Here is an 18,765-nt window from a genome sequence, read left to right as displayed (position 1 = left end):
GCTTGCTGGGGAAGCAGAGGCCTACCCGTGGGACCCAGCGTGACGGTGGAGGCGCACTTTTCCGGGGAAGGCAGGGCCCTGTAGTCAGGAGCTCCAGTCCGAGAGGGGAGGCACAGCCTTGGTCCCAACAGACTGCGTGTGCGTGGGGACGCTCAGTGTGGTCGGGAGACCCCGCCCCCAGCCCCTCCCGGGGCTTCCCGCACCCATTCCTGTGCCTGCCCCCCACCGCCCACCCAGGGGTGCCCTGTGGGACGTTCACCTTCCAGTGTGAGGACCGCAGCTGCGTGAAGAGGCCCAACCCGCAGTGTGACGGGCGGCCGGACTGCAGGGACGGCTCGGACGAGCGGCACTGCGGTGAGCCCGCCCACGGGGGCCCGGAGGGAAGCCCCCTCCCCGTCGCCGTCCCCGTGCCCCTGCTGCCCGCCTCTCTCCCCGTCTCCCCATCGCCCTCCTCTCTTTCTCACCGGCTGCCCCACCTCCACGCCCGCAGACTGTGGCCTCCAGGGCCCCTCGAGCCGCATCGTGGGTGGAGCCGTGTCCTCCGAGGGGGAGTGGCCGTGGCAGGCCAGCCTCCAGGTTCGGGGGCGCCACATCTGCGGGGGCGCCCTCATCGCCGACCGCTGGGTGATCACCGCCGCCCACTGCTTCCAGGAGGAGAGGTGAGGGGCGGAGCCACGGGAGGGGGGCCGTGTGCCGGACGGAAGTGCCTCCCCCTGCCCCCGCCAGGCCTCGTGACAGCGAGCACACGGTGTCCGGCCTCTGTGCTCTGCTTTCCCTGACTGGCTTTAGGTCAGGTCAGTGAGTCAGTCATTCACTGCTTCAGTCATTCACTACTTCATCTACCCGCCAGGGGCTAGGTGCTGGGGACGCTGTCGGATCTGGTCATAAGCCATGACACTCCCCACGCCGTGCCTGGCGTTGTGATGGGGGTGACGACACCGCCACCGTCCCTCCTGCCTGCCACCCCCGTCAGCCAGGCTCTGCAGAGCCAGAGGCCCGCCGGCTTTGTGCCTCTGCTGGGCATGTTCTCACCACCTGGTCCCCTCTGCGCTCAGCCTGCGGACCTGGCTTCCTGGGGCCTGCACTGCCCAGGCCCTGCTGGCTCCTCCCCACGAGGAGTCACCATCTCAGGGTGGTCAGAGAATGTAGAGTGTGCAGGAAAAACCAGAAAGAAACTTTTTCCAGGCACCTGGCCCTGTGCTGGGTCATTTACATGCACCGTCTTAATAGATTTGCATACGAGTAGGCAACCCTCTTCCCACTTCACAGGTAGGGAGACTGAGGCCTAGGGGATGCCACACACCTATCGAGTGGGGTAGGAAGCTGGTGTTTGAGCCCAGGCAGGCACCTCCAGGGTGGATGCTCCTAACACTGGAACAGGAGGAAGAGTCGGGGTAGGGGTGGGGTGGGAGACAGGGCCCAAGGGGGGAAGTGGCTGTCCTCAGGGTCCCTGCGCGAGGACACCTTCCCCGCCTGCCCCCAGCATGGCCTCCCCTGCTCTGTGGACCGTGTTCCTGGGCAAGGTGTGGCAGAACTCGCGCTGGCCGGGCGAGGTCTCCTTCAAGGTGAGCCGTCTGCTGCTGCACCCGTACCACGAGGAGGACAGCCACGACTACGACGTGGCCCTGCTGCAGCTCGACCACCCGGTGGTGCGCTCGGCCGCCGTGCGCCCCGTCTGCCTGCCCGCGCGCTCCCACGTCTTCCAGCCGGGCCTGCACTGCTGGATCACGGGCTGGGGCGCTCTGCACGAGGGCGGTGAGCAGCCCCCGGCTGGGGCGGGGCGGGGCCAGGAGGAGGGCAGGGCAGGGCCACAGGGCGCCACCAGGGCATGGGGTTCCCTGGGCTGGATTTTAGGGAAGAAACTGAAGTTCCAGTCATTGAGCGCTTGTGCCAACTCTGCTGGAGCCGAGCAGGGCCCGGGCTGCCGACGCCAGAGCCCGGTTCCTGCTGCTGCTACCCTCACCACTCATGCTGGTGGAGCCTGTGCACATGGGCCCCGCCCTGCAGCCTTCCTGCTATTACTAATATTATTACTATTATTATTATTTGAAAGGCAGAGAGACGCCTCCCATCTGTTGGTTCGCTCCCCAGATGTCGGCAATGGACTGTGTGGGCTGAGGCTGGAGCTGGGAGCCGGCAACTCAGTCCAGGAACCCAAGCCCCTGAGCCACCACGGCCGCCTCCCAGGGTCCCCAGGGGCTGGAGGCCGGCACTGAACCCAGGCTGGGCGGGGCACCCAGAACGGGGTGGGCGTGGGGCTTTAGAACCGTGTGCAATGATCTGTGGTTTGGAGGCAGAGACCTTTTAAAGATGGAGAAACTGAGGCACAGATGGACAAGCAGCTTGCCCAAGATGACGGAGAATCGTGGCAAAGCAAGGAGTGTTTCACTCTCATTCATTCATTCAACACACTTACAAGCACCTGCTGGACGCCAGGCACGGGGTCAGGCCGAGAGGACATTCTGGGGGTGATGAGAGAGGATAGGGACAGGGAGCTGCAGGGGGCAGTGCTGGCAGGGGCGGCTCCTCCCTGGGTGAGCCAGGGCAGGTGCCCAGAGGCTGAGCCTCAAGGACAGGGGGAGGCGTTCACAGAGAAGGCACAGGTGTGGAACAGGAAGCCCTGAGTATGGCCGCAGGGGAGCCTGGGGGCTTTCAGTGGGGGCTCTGTCACCACCAACCATGCAGAGGAGGGGCCAGCGCAGTGAGGAGCAGGTGTGGCCCCCAAGAGGACAGAACGGCAGGAGGACCCGGGCACCTTGCACCCTCTCACCTCTGCCCTCTGCCCGCGGCAGGCCCCACCAGCAACGCCCTGCAGAAGGTGGACGTGCAGCTGGTCGCGCAGGACCTGTGCAGCGAGGCCTATCGCTACCAGGTGACCCCGCGCATGCTGTGTGCCGGCTACCCCAAGGGCAAGAAGGACGCCTGCCAGGTGACCCCTGCGGGGCGCAGGCGCCGGGGGAGCCGGGGGTCACACTCACATGGGCTTCCCAGCAGGGCGTCCAGCCCCACTGGGTGGCCAACGCTGGGGCACCTGCCCGATGCTGTAGGGGTGCAGGCCAGAGGAGGCCTGGGGTAGGCGGGTCTTCAGCTCAACCCCAGCCCTGCTCCTTGGCCTCCAGGAGGCACCCGGGTCGCACATCAGGACCGGAAGGGAGGCAGAGGCTGGCGGGGATGTGCAGGAACCCAGCCATGGTTCTGCCAGAGCTGGGATCCACGCCATGCAGGGCTGGTGGGGGTGGGGGGCTCTGGGTGCAGCACAGCTTCAGAAGGGGGTTTGACTCTGCTGCTACCACGCAGCAGTTTCCCAGGAGCCGGGCCTTGACCCTCGCCTCTCTCCCTCAGGGGGACTCCGGGGGCCCGCTGGTGTGCAAGGAGCCCAGTGGCCGCTGGTTCCTGGCGGGACTGGTCAGCTGGGGCCTGGGCTGCGGCCGGCCCAATTATTTCGGCGTCTACACTCGCATCACAGGTGTGATTGGTTGGATCCAGCAGGTGCTGACCTGAGGTGCTGTCCCCTGCAGATCTGGGGCCAATCTCCGGGACTGGGAGCGCCCAGGGCACCACCAGGCAGGGGGACAAGCGGCCCTCGGAGGCAGGAGGTGGCACCCCATCCTCCACCCTGCTCCAGGAGGGCCATCGGCTGGTGGTCAAGACGTCCCCTGAAGTGGGCGGGGGGCTCACATTCAGCCCCTCTGCTTCCCTCCATGTGCCCGCTGCGGGGAGGAGCGTTGTAGCCAGCAGGGGCGTCTAAGGTCTCCCCTCCGGGGCAGGGGCTGCGCGGGCAGCACGGCCTCCCCAAGGGAAGACACCTCCCCCGCCTGGGGAGCCCCCAGTCGCACCGGAGGCCTGGGAGGGTCTCGTAAGGCCGCCTTCAGCCCTGGGGCCCGCCGAGCCGCCCAGCTGCCTCTGTAAGCCAAAGGGTGGGAAGCCCCGCCCACGCCTGCGCCCCCTGGCGGCCGGCCCAGCTGCTGTGGAATAAAGAATCTGACATCTGACCCAAAGCCCGCTGATGGTTGCTGAATGGGGGGGGGGGGGGGCTCTCGGAAGCAGAGCGGGCATCCTGCTCAGCCCCTTCGCGTGTCCGGAAGGCCAAGGTGGGGGCGGGGCAGACGGGGTGGCCCTAACTCCAGAGGGCAATAGCTTGGGGCTCCTCAGGTGGGAGTGAGTTGGGATGTGACAGGTGCCTCTGGAAAGGGGGGGGGACACTGAGGCTCAGAGGTGGGCAAGGATGTCCCGTGAGGGCACTGGACGCTGGGCGCAAAGCCTGGACCTGAACCTTGGGCTCCCGGCCACCTGCCGCCTGCCGCCCCGCCAGCACTCGCCCCTCTGCATTCCTGGTCATTTATGGAGAAATGTCACGCAGGCCAAGGCCAGCTGGGGCTGCAGGGGGCAGTGGAGAAGACAGACTTGCCACCCTGCGCCCAGCGTGGGGAAGGGCGTTCCGGGGGCGGGGGACACGTGTGGGGAGGCCTGGTTTGCAAAGATGACACACTGAACAGCCAGCTGTGTGTCAGCCGGAACAGAGGGAGGAGGAGAAAGCTTGGGGAGCTACCGAAGCTCCGCAACAGGGGAGCGGCACACGCCAAGCGACATTCTACTGCACCCCTGCACAGGGAGTGGGAGGGAGGAGAGGGCACTGGAAGGGGCTGGGTCCCGGGCGCCCCTCGGGGCAGGGGCGGTGGCGCCAGGCCTGGCTGGTGTGGGTGGGGCCGAGCCTGGGGGGCTCTTCCTTGAAGAGGAAGGAGGGAGCCCCAGCGAGCACCCAGAACATGGGGGGGTCCCCAAGACGGGCCGTCCAAGCAGGGCCTGGAGAGGCGCTGGCTGGGCCCTGCGGGTGATGGCGCGGCTGAGTGCGCAGGGGTGGGTGGGAGGGAAGGCACCCGGCCCTGGGGCAGGCGGAAGTCGGGCTGGAATGGACCGGGCCTGGCCTCCCCCCACCAGCGTCGCTCTGCTGCTCACAGCCTGCGGTGGACTCCAAGCCAAGCTGGACCCCACGGCGAGGGCCGCGCTGCTGGGGGCGAGTCCTCGGGGCAACGGCAGAGCCAGGCAGGAGGCTGAGGGAGGCGAAGGCACCAGCCAGGCGGCGGCCCGGCACTCACAGGCCCGGCAGGAGGCCCGGGCATCTGCATTTCCCGGGACTTGAGCGGCGTAGGGCGGGTGGCAGCACTGGGGGGGGCACCCTCGGCTCTGCCGGGAGCTGCAGGAAAAGCCCCTCTCCTTGGGGTCTGTCGACCCTGCCTTGACTTTAATGAACTCTGCCCCAAAAGTGAGCCCGAGAAGAGGGAGTGGCCAGGCCGGGCTGTTTCTTCGGGCTTTATTACATGGTGGGTGGACACAGCCGAGGAGCGAGGCCCACCCTGGGGAGTCACGTGCAGGGGCCCTGTGCGTGGCCCCGCCTTGCCCAGACCCTCCCTGTCACAGCTCCCGAGCATCGTCCTGTGGAGCCCAGGCCAGGGCGCCCTGTGGGCGGTGCAGACGGGTGGGAGTGGGCAGCCAAGGTGGAGGCCAAGTCACGCCCCGACTCCCCAGTACCTGACTCCACGCTCCCTCCCAGGGCAGGTGCCAGTAGGGCGCCTCCTGCACCGGCCAGCGTGGGGGGCGGGGGGGGGCAGCAGGAGATGGAGGCTCAAGGAGCTGACGTGACTGGGCCTGGAGGGGCCACGTCCACCATGCAGCAGGGGGCGGGGACGAAGGGGCCTGGAGGCCGCCGCTGCACAGCGCCACACTTCGGCCATGGGCAGGCAGCTCTGCCCAGGAGTCCCTGGGAGGTCCCCGGGGGTCCCCAGCCCATCCCCGGAGGCACGGGCAAGTCCCAGCCGCGCAGGCGCAGACAGAGGCAGCGGCGGGGAGAGCGCTTCTTCGGTCTCGGGCCGGAGGCCCAGCCCGCGATACAAAAATAAAGGATTTCAGATCGGAACCCCAAGTCCCTGCAGGTGATCTGGGACCTCACATCCGCGTGCCTCTGGCTGGTAACAGCTACAAAATAAGAGGGGGCGGGGCAGGAGGAGGGGAGGTGGGGCCAGAAGACCAGGAGGGGCGATGGGGGGGGCAGTGCGGAGGGGGTGATGGGAGGACCAGAGGGCAGAGATTGAAATGGAGGGAGGCAGGGTGGAGGAGGAGAGAGAGAGGCAGAGGCAGGGTGGAGGGGGAGAGGGAGAGGGAGAGGGAGAGAGAGAGAGGCAAGTGAGTCACAGGCTCCCTTCCGGAGGGGTGGGGCTGAGGCCCAGAGAGGCGGAGTCAGAACTGAAGAGGGAAGCGGGGAGGACACCCCAGCTGCGCCGTCTGGGGGCCCCGTGCCCCACCCTGGGCTGAGACTCGGCCACGGCTCGGAGCGGGGGTCAGCGCCAGGAGGGGCAGGTCACCGTGGCCCCCGGCACAATGAGTAACAGGGAGCCGCTGTCTGTGCACAGTTTACAATTGACTGCAGCCCAGAGAGGGGCATGGACTTCCCGAAGGTCACACAGCAGGTAGACATGCCGGAGGAGGGGGCAGGCAGGCACCCGGCCAGGGCTTTCCTGCCACGCCCCCCGTCCTTAGCCAAGGGTCCCCACCACCTGGACAAAAACGGGGGACCCGGGGTGCTCCTGGGTGTGCAGGGAGGAGACCGAGGCGTCTGGCTTCAGTCTCCTGCCCTCCCCCCCAGGCCAGCTCCGGGCAGGTGGGAAAGAGCTCCCACCCCCCCACCTCTCTCCTCCTGGGGCCTCACCCCCACGGCCAAGCCAGCCTGAGGACCTTCTGGAGGGAGCAGAAACGGGCTGCGAGCCCAGCTCGGCTCCAGGGAGCAAGGGATGAGCACCCTCCTCGCGTCCCCCTCCCTCCAGGCCGCCAAGCTACAAACCGGGGTCGGCAGCTCGGGGGGCGGGCGAGGGGCCGAGCAGCCCTCACTGCCGGCTCAGCCTCAGGTCTGGGAGGGCGCAGACGGGAACCTGCAAGGAGGAAACGTGAGGCGGCGGCCAGGAGCCGGGGGTGAGGACCCGGGGGCGGGGGGAGGCCAGCCTCACGGGTGCCCGGCGGCGGCAGTGGCAGGCTTGGCAGCCCCGGGGGAGGTGCAGCCGTGCCCCTTGTCCCCAGCCCGGGAGGCAGGAGGTGCCAGGAGGGGCGCGGGCGGCGGCAGGCAGGACGCTGTGGGAGGCGGGGCCGGGGCGTGGGAGGCTGGGAGCAGGGCGGGCCTGGGATGGAGGTGCGAGCAGGCGGAGAGAAGCCCCGGGCAGGGGCAGACAGGGAAGAGGCAGGGTGCAGATGAGATCCAAGAGGAGGAGGAGGTGGATGGAGATGAGGCAGCACCTCCAGCGGGGAGCGGAGGAGGCGGCGGTGGGGGGGAGGGAAGGTTAGCGGGGTCCCGAGAGGCCTGGGCTGCGGAGAGAAAGTGAGAGAAGGGTGGTTATGCGGGAGGGGGGCGCGGCCCCTGCGCTGACCCTGCTGGGCCCGCCCACCCCCGGCGGGGCAGGGAGCGGGCGGGAGGCACCTTTCTCCTGCGCATCTGCCTCCACCTGCACCCGCGCCACCTCCACCTCCACCTCCTCCTCCTCCTGCTGCTGCTCCTCCGGCGGCTCCTCCGCGCTCTGTGAACCAGCGGCGGCCCCAGGGAAGAAAGAGTGGAGACGCTAACGAGGGGGCCCCGACCTCGGGGCGGGCTGGGGCGGGCTGGGGGGGGGGCTGCAGCCAAGAGCTGAGGCATCTTCTCTGGTCCCCTGAGAGGCGTGGGGGGGCCCGGAGGTGACGGTCTGGTCGTGGGGGCCAAGAGGAGCGGGGTGGGTGAGTGCGTGGCAAGGGGCACCTGGGAAAGCCCTGCTCTGCGTGGTGGCGGTGGGGGGGCAAATCCAGAGCGGAAATGAGGCAGGGACACCCTCGGGCAGACACCTGCCGCACCTAGAGTGCCGGCTGGCACCACGCGGGACAGTAGCCATGGCCGTGGCTGGACAGGGAGACAGGAAGCCACAGTCCCAGTGGCCACTGCGCGGGGATTGCCCCCGGCGGGCTGCTCTCCCCGTGACCTGGGTTGATGCTGATGGGCGTGCCAGGGCGGGAACCCAGGGCTGGACCCCGCAGTGCGGTGCACGCCCTCCTGCACACGGCCGGGCTCTCTGGGGTCCCGCCAGCTCTGAGCCTGAAGACCCTGCACAGAGGGTACACGCTACCCTCTCACTACACAGGGACCAGCAGGGATGCGACTCGTCCAAGGTCAGAGACAGCGTCCCACGGCCCTGGCCCTAGCTTCCTGCATTTGCCTCGTGTGCCTGCACCCTGGGATGGCCCCGTGCCACCGCCTGGGCAGATGGGACGGTGATGGCATGGGATGGATGGCGTTGGCTGTGACCATGAGGTTCTGCGTGGGCAGAGGGAGGGAGGGAGGGAGGGAGGAGAAGCGGGGTGGGGTGGGGAGGGTGGGGCGGGTGGGGCGGGGCGGGCGGGGCTCACCGTGGTTTTGCGGCTGGACTCAGAGCTGAGCCCGTGTGGGGAGCTGTGCAGCTCCTTGGACACCACGCACAGGAACTCGGCCTGGTCCTCGCTGCCGTAGTTGTAGGAGGAGCCAATGTTCACCAGCTGGGGGCGGAGCGTGGGGAGGAAAAGGAGGGTGGGGGGCAGGGCAAGGCAGATGTGGGCTCTGTCAACCGCCCCTGGGCTTGCAGAGTCTCCACCCCTTGCCACCTGCACCTCTGGGCTCACAGTAGCGCTGTCCCCAGGCCCAGGCATGGGTGGGGCTGGCATGGCGGAGCGGGGAGAGGGCGCCCCTCGCTGGGAGCAGCAGAGGACACGCAGGCTGCCCGTCCAGTGCCGTGGGCCGCGGCCAAACCCCCCAGCGGCTCTTGGCGTGGCCGTCTCCGCGGGTGTCCCTAGTAACCACCCTCACACGTCCTTGTGCCGGCAAAGTCCACAGGGACCCGCACTCAGCAAAATGGGGCCGGCCAGGGATCCCACAGCTGGGAGGGGTGGGCCGGGGCTGGATCCAGGATCCGGGGCCGGCGCCGTGTGCAGCGGGTTAAGCTGCTGCCTGTGGCACCAGCATCCCGCGTGAGCGCCGGGTCAAGCACCTGCTGTCCTGCTGCCGCTCCCTGCTGATGTGCCTGGGGAGGCAGCGGATGGCCCACGTGCTTGGCTCCCTGCCACCCCTGTGGGAGACCCGGATGGGGAGCGAGGCTCCTGGCTTGCGCCTGGCCCAGGCCCGGCCCCAGCTACTGAGGCCATGTGGGGAGTGAACTCTAGGATCCCGTGCCCTCTGTGGGGCCCTAGCAAACCCAGAGGTTCCACTCTTTGCACCGTGCCTGTAGCTGGTCCTTCCACACTGCAGCCACCGTGTGGTGCCCTGGCCGCCCCGTCCCACAGCGTCCACGCGCCAGGGGAACGTGTGTGCGGCGGGGGGCAAGGGGCACCCGAGCCCTCCTGCCCACATGCTAAATCTGACCTTGGCTTTCCCCTGCTCTGGAAGCGGAGCGAGGCGAGCCGCCAGCCAGGCGCCATTACGCTGGCCACGGCACACACCACCCCCGGGACCACACCCCTCCCGGAAGCAGCTGCTCCTGGCTTCCCTGATCACAGCGAGAGGAAGGGCCGACGCCAGGGGGGCTCCACTCCCTGAGCTGTCCCTGGGGGCACTCCTGCGACTGTGGAGCCGGGAGGGGACTCCCACTGAGGATGTGCGCTGGGCGGAGCCCCCGCCCTCTCTCCTGACCCCATGCGGCCTCCCGGAAGGGCCGGGGTGCAGGCAGTGGTGGGGACGTCAGGGAGGGGCCCGTGCCCACCTGCTCGAAGCGCCAGCCGTCGGACATGGTGGACACCATCTGCGTGAGCTCCTCCTCCTGGCACTGCAGCACGCGGTACACGTGCTTGGGCGGGACCTGGGGGTGGGACGCTCACATGGAGGGCACCCCGGGAGGGGGACGGGAGCCCGCACACAGCCCTCGCCCCAGCCACACACCCCAGGAAGCAGCGAGGAAAAGGGGGGAGGGGAGGAGCTACGCTCTGAGCATGCCTGCAGCCACGCAGCACGCCTGGTCTCACGCCGCCCCCCAAGGGCCCTCTGTGCCTTTCTCGTTGAGGCTCAGAGAGGCCCAGCTGCTTGCCCAAGGTCGCCCAGCAGAGCCAGAACTGGAGCACAGGTGGCCCAGGCGGTCACTCGTGGAGGCGGGCCCTCCGGAGCCAGTCTCAGGGACCGCGAGGTGGGACCTCACTACCCACGCCCCAGCCTGTCACCCCCAGGTGGGCAGAGGACGTCTCCACCGCCCCCTGCAGACCGGGCCACCGAGGCCCAGGGCCTGAGCTTGGCCAGGCGCAGCGGCTTGCACTGGTGCCCGGGGGGGGGGGGCGCCCGATCCTGCAAAACCATTGCCTAGCCCCGCCCTGTCCCCACTGGGCCCCGCTGTGCCTGTGAGGAAGGGACGGGAGGGGGCCTCAACACGGCCAGGTCCCAGAAGCCGAGATCAAGGTCCAGACCGGGTGGGACGGGCGGAGGGCACGCGGAGGCCAGGCTGTGTGCAAGGTGCCGGGAGCTCCCCCGACCCCGGAAGACAGGGTCCCGCCCCTCCCAGGCTCCCCTGCGGCCGAGCCCCCGCCCCGACCTGCGTCACCGCGTAGTCCTTCTCCTCCATGCGGTCTTTGATGATGCGGACCAGCGGGCCGATGTTGTAGAACTCGGCCTCCTCCAGGACCCCTGGCACAGACAAGGCAGCCCCCGTCACCACCGCGGCCCCCAGAGGGTGGGTGCGAGCGCGGGAGGCAGCGTTTCCGTCCCCAAAGGAGGGGCTGAGATGCCGCCATGGCCCCACACTGCAGGGCACAGGCGTCAGGGAGCCCGGGGCTGCACCAGGGCCTTCGAGAGAGAGGGCAGGTGTGCAGGGGCTGACCCTGGAGCGCCCTCGTGTAGTGCCCCCGTGCGTGCTAAGTGCCAGGCGCTGGGCCAGGGGCGTCTCTCTCTCCACGGCCTCGTCGTTCACAGCTGGGGAGACCGAAGCTTAGAAGCTGCTGCAGCCTGCTCCAGGCCACACAGCCATTCGGCTGCAGAGCCCGGCTGTCCCACTAGACGTGGAAGCTGTGTGTGCACGCGCGTGCATCCCCCGGGCACCGCACTCTACAGTCTGCACCCTGGTGCTATCCCAAGTCCCAGGGAAATAAGGAAAGCCGGCGTCACTGCCCCCACTTTCCAGTTAAGCTGCTCTGAGTGACTTAGCAGGGCACCCACCCCCGTCCCTGACTGGCCTCCAGGGCTCCCTGGGGAGCGACTGCTTGAGTCCCGCCCAAGGTGACAGCGTCAGGAGGGAGGTGCTGAGGTCCCACGAGGGACTGGTGCCCGCGTGAGAGGAGGCTGGGGAGCAGGCACGCTCTGTGTGCCGGGTGAGGCACGGAAGTGGGACCTCGGCCCCCGGCCTGGACACATGCCCCAGTCGGTGGCTCTCTGTTAGAAAAGCAGGAGCTACGGCAGGGCTGCCTCTGGCCTCCCCTGCTCTCCCCAGTGCCCACGACGGACCTGGCTCAGAGTGGGCGGCCCGCGGGTCTCACTGCCTGGGTGACGGGATTCTCCCAGGAGCCCTGGGCGGGGCCGGGCAGGTGACAGGTGCCTAACCATGCGGCAGCACCGAGGCCGGGCACTGACCCCAGCGCCGCCCGGGCAGCAGTGCCTCCTCCCTTCACGGCAGCTCGGTGAGGTGTGCCCACGCCACCCACAGAAGGGCGCGTGCAGCACAGAGGGGCTGTGGTTTTCCCAACGTCACAGGCTGGCACGCGGGTCTCCTCAGGGTCCCCCAGCCCCAGGATGGAGGCCCCAGCCCTGTCTGCAGGTGCTGGGGGCTGCGGGACTCTGAGAAACTGGAACCTGAGAACAGCTGTTGGCTGGGACGAAGCTGCAGGGCTTACGGCCCCGCCCCGGGGCAGCTGCTCCTGGGCCCAGGCCACACCCATGGCATCCGTGCTCCGGTGCTCTGGGGGCTGGGGGAGGAGGAGGAAGGGGGGGCCTGGAGGACCTACAGGATGCTCTGCTGCGGAAGCCCCCGGCCACTGACACCTGCAGCTCCAAACCTGGCTCTCCGCTCGCAGACCCGGCCCCCACCTGACATTACCGCGGTTACAGAGAGACGGCCAGACCCGAGCATCTCCCCGGGGCCCCGCAGGGGTCTCTGCCCTCGCCTGGGGCTCTGCTGAGCTGCCACTCTTGAGACACGGCGTCCCTTCTGTCTGTCACGCAGGCCTGGGCAGCCACAGCCCCGCCAAGGAGCGCATTCCCCGAGCCCAGCCCCCACCCACCTGCACTGCCGCCGCGCCACACGGGCTGCCAGCGCTGGGGAGCGCCACGGGCTGCACCCACTTGCTCGCTGCCAGCCCTCCCCAGGCAGAGTCTGAACCGCTGGACCACCCGGACCAAGAGGGGCCGGCTCTTCCTGCGCCGGCCCCCACCCCGCTCCATGCACCCCAGCCTCTGCGCTTCCCAGCCACACAGGCTCGGGGCCTCCAGGGCTCCCTCCATCCTCTGCCTGCATCCCCGCAGTGCCGGACAAAGCTCAGGCCCGCGCGCTGGGCAGAGCCCCTGGGAGTCGGCCGCGGCCAGCGGGAAAGAGGCAGAAGCCGCAGCAGGAAGAGTGGCTCTCCCCGCCTGGGGGCAGCGGCTCTGGGCCTCTGCGGCCGGCAGACCTGCGACGCGGGCCCCAGGCCTGGCCCGGCCCGGCCCGGCCCACTCACCCTCCTCGGCCATGTCCTTGTCCAACACCAGCTTTCCATGCCGGAGGAAGTTGAGGATGGGACCGAAGTAGGTGGGGTCGCGGTCAATGAGGTAGGCGCCAGTCTCGTCCTGCGGGGACAGTGCACAGGCAGTGAGGGACAAGCATGCGGTTGCGCCCCGCAAAATGCATCCAACCCCACTGCAGGCCCCGGGCGAGGGCCGCAGGGCAGGAGGGGGCAGCAGCAGGGAGGCCGGCGCACCTGGGTTCAAGCCCCGCCTCTGCCTCTTCCTTCTGTGTGACCTTGAGCCAGCGCTCTGGCCTCTCTGAGCACATCCCTGGCCCCTGCATTTCCGGCCACCGTGAGCATCCCGCCAGAGGAGGTCGGAGCAGCTGAACCCCCGGAAGCCAGTGGGCCCTCCTCCTCCAGGGGTTTGTTTACAAGTTTCCCAAGGAGACGCTGTCTTATTGGCTGCCGGCCGCCCAGCAGGGAGGCAGCGCGCAGCCACACAACCCCAGAGAGAGGACCCAGGCCCCGCGGAGGGGACCCCGACGTCCGGAGGGGAGGGGCGGGTCCAAGGTCGCGGGAAGCGGGCAGGGCAGGAGACGCCGAGGTCACGTCCAGCCAAGGGAGAGGGAGGCAGAGCCCAGGGCAGGGAGGGTCCCCCTCCCAAGGTCAGGAAGACAGGAATGGGCGCCCGGAACCCTGCTCGCCCAGAAGCCCAGCCTCCGCCACCCCTCGGCCGCCCACACCCCCCGGGGGCAAAGAAAGGGCACGGTCCCGAGCCGAGACAGCGCCCCAAAGCCCCAAATGGCCCCGCGGCGTCGCCCGTTACCACGGCAACGGGCGCGCCCCTCCCCGCGCGGCTCCGCGCCCGCCCCCTCCCCTCCTCCCGCCTCGGGTTCCGCGGAAGCGAACCGAGCCGGGCCCGGGGCGGCCCGAGCCGGCGCCCCGCGCCGCCTACCCGGTCCGACTGCAGCTCTTCGCCCTGGCACAGGCGGCTGAGGAAGGACTTCTGCTCGCGGCACAGCGTCTGCCGGGTGGTCAGGAACACCGTGCCGCCGACGTTGAGTCGCACCCACTTGCCCCAGCCGCCCGCCCCCGCCGGCGGCGCCGCCTCGCCGGCCTCCATCCTCATCGCTCGCCGCGGCGTCTGCAGCTCCCGCCGGGGCGCGCGCGCGCGCGGGGCGGGCAGGTGCGGCGCGCGGGGCGTGCCGGGAGCTGTAGTCCGAGGAAGGCGCGGGGCGGGGGGCGCGGCGGCTGCCGAGTCCGCGCGGGGCTGTGCGCTCGGCGGCCGGGTCCCAGCGCGGTGTCGGGTTCTCTGAAGTTCCCCAGACCAGCCACCCCGTCTTTGTTCTCTGCGCTCGCTCGTCTGGCTCCCGGAACGCCGCAGCGCCGCCCCGCTGTGTTCGGGCCCTTCCTCCTCTCCCCCTGCCCCGCCCCGGGTGTGCGCAGCGTGGGCCCCTCCGCCCCCAAGAGGAGACTCCGGCAGAGCGGGACTCAGGGAGGGGTTCCAGGCGTGGGCCCAGACCCGCATCGTCTCCGCGGGGCGTGGGAGAACTGCCCCAGCCTGGGGCTCAAAAGGTGCGGGAACGGGGCCCGGGGGAGTGGGGAGGGGCGGGTACACGGGACGGCCTGCACGCGGCCACGCGGCCAGAGGCGGGGTGGGGGCAGGCGTGGACTAGAACCCTTGCAACAAGCGCAAGCTGCCCCCCCCCTCCGTGAGGGACTCGCAGGGTCGTCTGTGGGCTTGCGGGAAGTGACCTGGCACCAGAGCCACGGGTGGACAGCAACCCGTTCAGAGAGGCTGCTTTTTAAATATTTATCTGAGAGGCAGAGTTAGAGAGAGAGGGAGAGAGACCCAGAGAGAAGTCTTCCATCCGCTGGATCACTCCCCAAATGGCCACAAGGTTGGGGCTGGGCTGACCCGAAGCCAGGAGCTTCATCCGGGTCTTCCACGTGAGTGCGGGGACCCAGGGACTTGGGCCATCTTCCACGGCTTTTCCAGGTGCATCAGCAGGGAGCTGCATTGGAAGTGGAGCAGCCGGGACTGGAACCTGCTCCCATGTGGGATGAGGGTGCCGGGAGCCCCGCCCCCGGCACAGAGCCCTCTGTGCTGCTCTGCCAGTGTCCAGCGCCGGCTTGGAGGAGGTGACAGACAGGACAGAGCGCTGGGGTTGTCTTAGGAAAGGGATGGGGACCCCCCGAGGCCTCCTTCATGCTGCACCTGTGTCTATTGAAGCGCTTTGTGCTTCCTCCCTGCAGGCCAGGGGCATCAGGGCGCGGACCACGTGCGCCCAAGGAAGACCGCTTTAGTGGGGGCGGGGGGCTCCGTGCCGGGACTGTGCTGCAGGCCTTCTACCGCAGCGCCGGGAGGAAGGGGGCAGCGGCGGGTCATGGAACGTGTACTCGGGCCCAGGTCGTGCCCGTGTGTCCTGGCATGCTCAGGTCACTCTCACAGCCCCTGAGGTCCATCCCTCCGCACCCCCATATGACAGATGAGGGGACCAAGGCTTGGGGACTGCGTGGCACCCCTGCGATCCCTGCCTGTCCTCGTGGCCTGCCAGCCCTCCCGACCCTGGCACATGCTGGCGGGGAACGGTGAAAACCCCAGCATTCCTGTGACTGCCTGAGCAGGCGATGGGAGGTGGGAGGCGGGCCGCGCTTCCGGTGCCTGCTGCTCCGGGCTGGAGTGTCGGGGTGCAGGCTCCCAGGCCAGGACGCAGCCCTAGTCTTGTGTCTTCCTCCATTTCCCCGCCTTCGAGTCAGGGGTCACAGCGCACCTGTTGTGAGGACTGAGCGAGCATGCGCCGTCTCAGCAAAGCCCAGGACGCGCTGGCTTCCCTGAATCCAGTCCTGGTGGGTCAAGGCTCCCCTTCAGGTTCCTTCCCCACAGCTCAGGGAGGAGCCAAGGGCACCAGCTCCCCGCGCTGGAGTTGGAGGGGTTGCAGGGACCAGGCCACCCGGGTGATCTGGGCTCCGGAGCTCAGGGACCAGGCCACCCGGGTGATCCGGGCTCCAGAGTCAGGGACCAGGCCACCTGGGTGATCCGGGCTCCAGAGTCAGGGACCAGGCCACCCCAGTGACCGGGGCTCCAGAGCTCAGGGACCAGGCCACCCCAGTGACCCAGGCTCCAGAGCTCAGGGACCAGGCCACCCCAGTGACCCGTGCTCCAGAGTCAGGGACCAGGCCACCCCGGTGACCCGGGCTCCAGAGCTCAGGGACCAGGCCACCCGGGTGATCCGGGCTCCAGAGTCAGGGACCAGGCCACCCGGGTGATCCGGGCTCCAGAGTCAGGGACCAGGCCACCCGGGTGATCCGGGCTCCAGAGTCAGGGACCAGGCCACCCAGGTGATCCCGGCTCCAGAGTCAGGGACCAGGCACCCGGGTGATCCGGGCTCCAGAGTCAGGGACCAGGCCACCCCGGTGACCCGGACTCCGGACCTCAGGGAGCAGGCCACCCGGGTGATCCGGGCTCCGGAGCTCAGGGGCTGCCATTTCCTTCTGCTCAGCCCCGGTGACCCAGGATGACCCGAGAGTCATCCTGGGGGGGTGGGGGAGCTGCCGTAGCGCAGACCGCGTCCTGCAGTGCCTCCCTGGGCGCAGCCCTGAGTCCTGGTCTGAACCTTCTCATCCCGGTGACAGCATCCCACGGCCGGGGGGCGTGTCCCGGGGCTGCTGTCAGCTTGCCATCGTCGGCACTGTCACTCAGCCCTGCTGGGGCTTTCTGGAATCAGCCCTCCCTCTGTTTCTGCAAGTTCAGAAAGTCAGAGCGCTCGGCTTAGCCTTCCCCCACTCTGGTTCTTTCCATCAAACCCAAGCCTGTCCCTGCCTGGGGGTGGGCAGTGCTTCTCCTTGGAGGGCAGGTTGGTGGGGTTGAGTCTGAGCATTCCCAAATATCACAAGGAGAGCGGGACAAGGAGCCAATCAGAGGGAACACTCCTGGCCGGCCAGCCAGAGTCACGGCTGAGAGCAGCACTCGGGCCCAAATCTGCCGCGTGGTGCCCTGGCTCCCGCACCTGTTAAGCTAGGTGCGTATCCTCTTCACACCTCACTGTTTGCCACGTGCGATATTTGAGTCCTAATGCCCTTTCTGGTAAGTGTGCTGGTGCTGATGCACGCGGCAAACAGCACCGTTCACGCCAGCTGGACCCGCGTGTCTACCACAGAACGAGTGGGTCACTCTCAATGTGTCGCCTGCTTCCCTCATTGCCAAGCCTTCACCCAGCCTGCCGCAAGCGTGGGCCTTCAGAATTGCCGGAACGAAGGCGGTGCCGACCTGCTTGGGGCACACAGAGAAGGCCGGGGGTGGGCGTGCACATTGGCGCGGTCATCACGGTGACCTGGCCGGGCTCCAGTGGGCTCCAGCAGACCTGGGCGCTGCTCTTTTCAGCCAGCAGGGGGCGCGCAGCGGGCTGCCCTACCCGTCCTGACAGGGCGCGGCTGTAGGCAGCGACTCAGCTTCACCAGCAGGGGGCGCCCCAGCCTGTCCTGGTCCTTGAAGAACCGCAGTGGCCCGGGGCACGTTCGCCTGCACGTGGTCTGAGGTTGTGGGTTCCCTTCTCAAAACCTCAGCTCGTGGGGGGGCCTGAGGCCTAGCTCTTCCAAGCCTCCTGCCGGAACCCACACTTCCCCTCTGGCTCATGGAGACTGAATCCCACAGCTTGATCAGACACAGCAGGAACCTGTTGTCTGGCTGGCTGCCTTGGTCCCTGGACTCCCGCCCCTGGGACCAGAGAACAATCAGGAGCACTCCGCGTGCCGGGCACTGCACCAAGCGCTTCCTGGACCCTGACCCAGCAGGGAGGCTGGGATCCCCGCGGCACGGAAGGGGAGTCCCAGGGTGCCCTGCGCTCTGGCTGGACCCCTTCCACTCCCGCAGGCCCTGGCTCCTCCCTGACCCATGTGGGCATGGGAGCGGGAGCAGAAGGGGCGGACATCAAGCGTCTCCCTTGCCTGGCACCCTTGGGGGTAGCTGTGCCCTGGCAGCGCGGGTGCGTCCAGCAGGCTCACTGGGGGTTCTCTGGCCACCCCTTTGCTGGGAGAGGTCCACGCCACAGCTCCCTGCCAAGCGGTGCCTCCTCCTTTTGGCCCCCTGGGATAGCTGCTCAAGGACCTCCTCCACACCTGGCCCCTCGCTGGGCCCCCGGGGAAGCCGGCAGGTGGCTGTGCCCTGTCGTGGCCCCTGCAGCACTGGCCAGGTCATCATGTCACCTGCAGGCTTTTCCAGGCCTGGAACATGCCCAGCCCCTCTGCCCCCCAGCATCGGGTACAGACAGATCAAGCTCCGCAGGTGGTCGGTCTCCTTGAAGCCCCTCTCGCCCGGCCTGCGGGAGCACCTGCACCCCTCGAAGCACACCCCAACCAGCTGCATCTAGAGAGAGCTCTCTCCACCTCGCAGCGGCCAGGGCGGGAGCGAGCGGGTACTCCGAAGGGTTGCACAGCCGGTTCTTTAGCACTGCGGTGGTAAGCCTTGCTCAGGGGGTCGGGCACAACAGTGCCCCCTGCTGGAACTGAGTTAGAAGAGTCTGCATTCAAACAGCAACCCTTGCACGCCCTTGGCTTGGAGAAAATTTCAGATTGAGAGGAAAGTTACAAACCCCCCTGTGGAGCCTTTGTCCAGACTCGCCCCGCCCTCCTCCTTCCTGAGGCTCCCTCCTCACCCTCCCGCAGCCTGCAAGAGTTCGTGACTTTTCACTCCTCCACTCTTGAGAGCTGCTCCCCCCAAAGCAAGCGTGTTCTCTTCACCACCGCAGACCTTATAAGCACAGCTGGGACATCAGCGTCGGTAACCATGGCACTAGCATCTCCACGTGTTTGTCCCGTTAATGTCCTGTATAGCAAAAAAAAGAAAAAAGAAAGAAAAAGAAAAACAAGGCTGAGCAGCCAGGCTCCAGGTACGACTCATCACATTTGGTTGTTGCAGCTCTCTATCTTTTTAAAAAGATTTATTTATATGAAAGGCAGAGTGGGGAGGGGGGAGGGGGAGAGAGAGAGGGGTCTTGTATCTGCTCATTGACTTCCCAAATGGCTCTAATGGCCAGCGCTGGGCCAGGCAGATGCCTGGAGCCTGGCACTCGACCTAGGTCGCCCACGTGAGTGCAGGGGCCCCGGCTTCCCCAG

General features: G+C 68.1%; 2 protein-coding genes across 15 annotated transcripts in view; one reads left to right on the top strand and one right to left on the bottom strand.

The window, feature by feature from the left end:
* Window positions 1-3,992, top strand: part of TMPRSS6 (transmembrane serine protease 6) — a 30,029-nt gene extending 26,037 nt beyond the window's left edge. For 3 of the 7 annotated variants that reach the window (XM_051842358.3, XM_089307600.1, XM_051842359.3), the window contains 5 exons: window positions 238-354; window positions 491-659; window positions 1,484-1,755; window positions 2,793-2,929; window positions 3,343-3,992. In XM_051842358.3, coding sequence (XP_051698318.1) covers window positions 238-354; window positions 491-659; window positions 1,484-1,755; window positions 2,793-2,929; window positions 3,343-3,501 — 854 coding nt within the window. In that variant the 3' untranslated portion in view covers window positions 3,502-3,992. Of the gene's footprint in view, window positions 1-237; window positions 355-490; window positions 660-1,483; window positions 1,756-2,053; window positions 2,444-2,792; window positions 2,930-3,342 lie in introns of those variants that run through there. The other 4 variants (XM_089307599.1, XM_089307598.1, XM_089307602.1 and 1 more) reach the window with 4 other exon arrangements.
* Window positions 3,993-5,297: 1,305 nt separating this feature from the next.
* On the bottom strand, window positions 5,298-14,035 carry KCTD17 (potassium channel tetramerization domain containing 17). Of its 8 annotated transcripts, XM_051842369.3 has the most exons (9): window positions 13,607-14,029; window positions 12,664-12,772; window positions 10,554-10,645; window positions 9,738-9,833; window positions 8,416-8,541; window positions 7,463-7,559; window positions 7,282-7,350; window positions 6,836-6,923; window positions 5,298-5,973 (listed from the first exon to the last, which is right to left on the bottom strand). In XM_051842369.3, exons 1-9 carry the CDS (start codon window positions 13,778-13,780, stop codon window positions 5,904-5,906), a joined length of 921 nt encoding a protein of 306 aa, XP_051698329.1. In that variant the 5' UTR covers window positions 13,781-14,029; the 3' UTR covers window positions 5,298-5,903. The 8 variants fall into 8 exon arrangements, 7 of the variants coding, with proteins under 7 accessions (XP_051698329.1, XP_051698331.1, XP_051698332.1 ...); XR_016216328.1 differs by having other exon boundaries at window positions 6,836-7,350; window positions 13,607-14,035; XM_051842371.3 differs by lacking the exon at window positions 7,282-7,350 and having other exon boundaries at window positions 13,607-14,026.
* Window positions 14,036-18,765: the final 4,730 nt, after the last annotated feature.

This window comes from Oryctolagus cuniculus, chromosome 11 (assembly GCF_051225735.1).
Source record: "Oryctolagus cuniculus isolate XC-2025 breed Fujian yellow rabbit chromosome 11, ASM5122573v1, whole genome shotgun sequence".
Classification (NCBI taxonomy): Eukaryota; Metazoa; Chordata; class Mammalia; order Lagomorpha; family Leporidae; genus Oryctolagus; species Oryctolagus cuniculus.
Note: the sequence above shows the minus strand (reverse complement) of the source record. Positions and strands in the feature narration are given on the sequence as shown.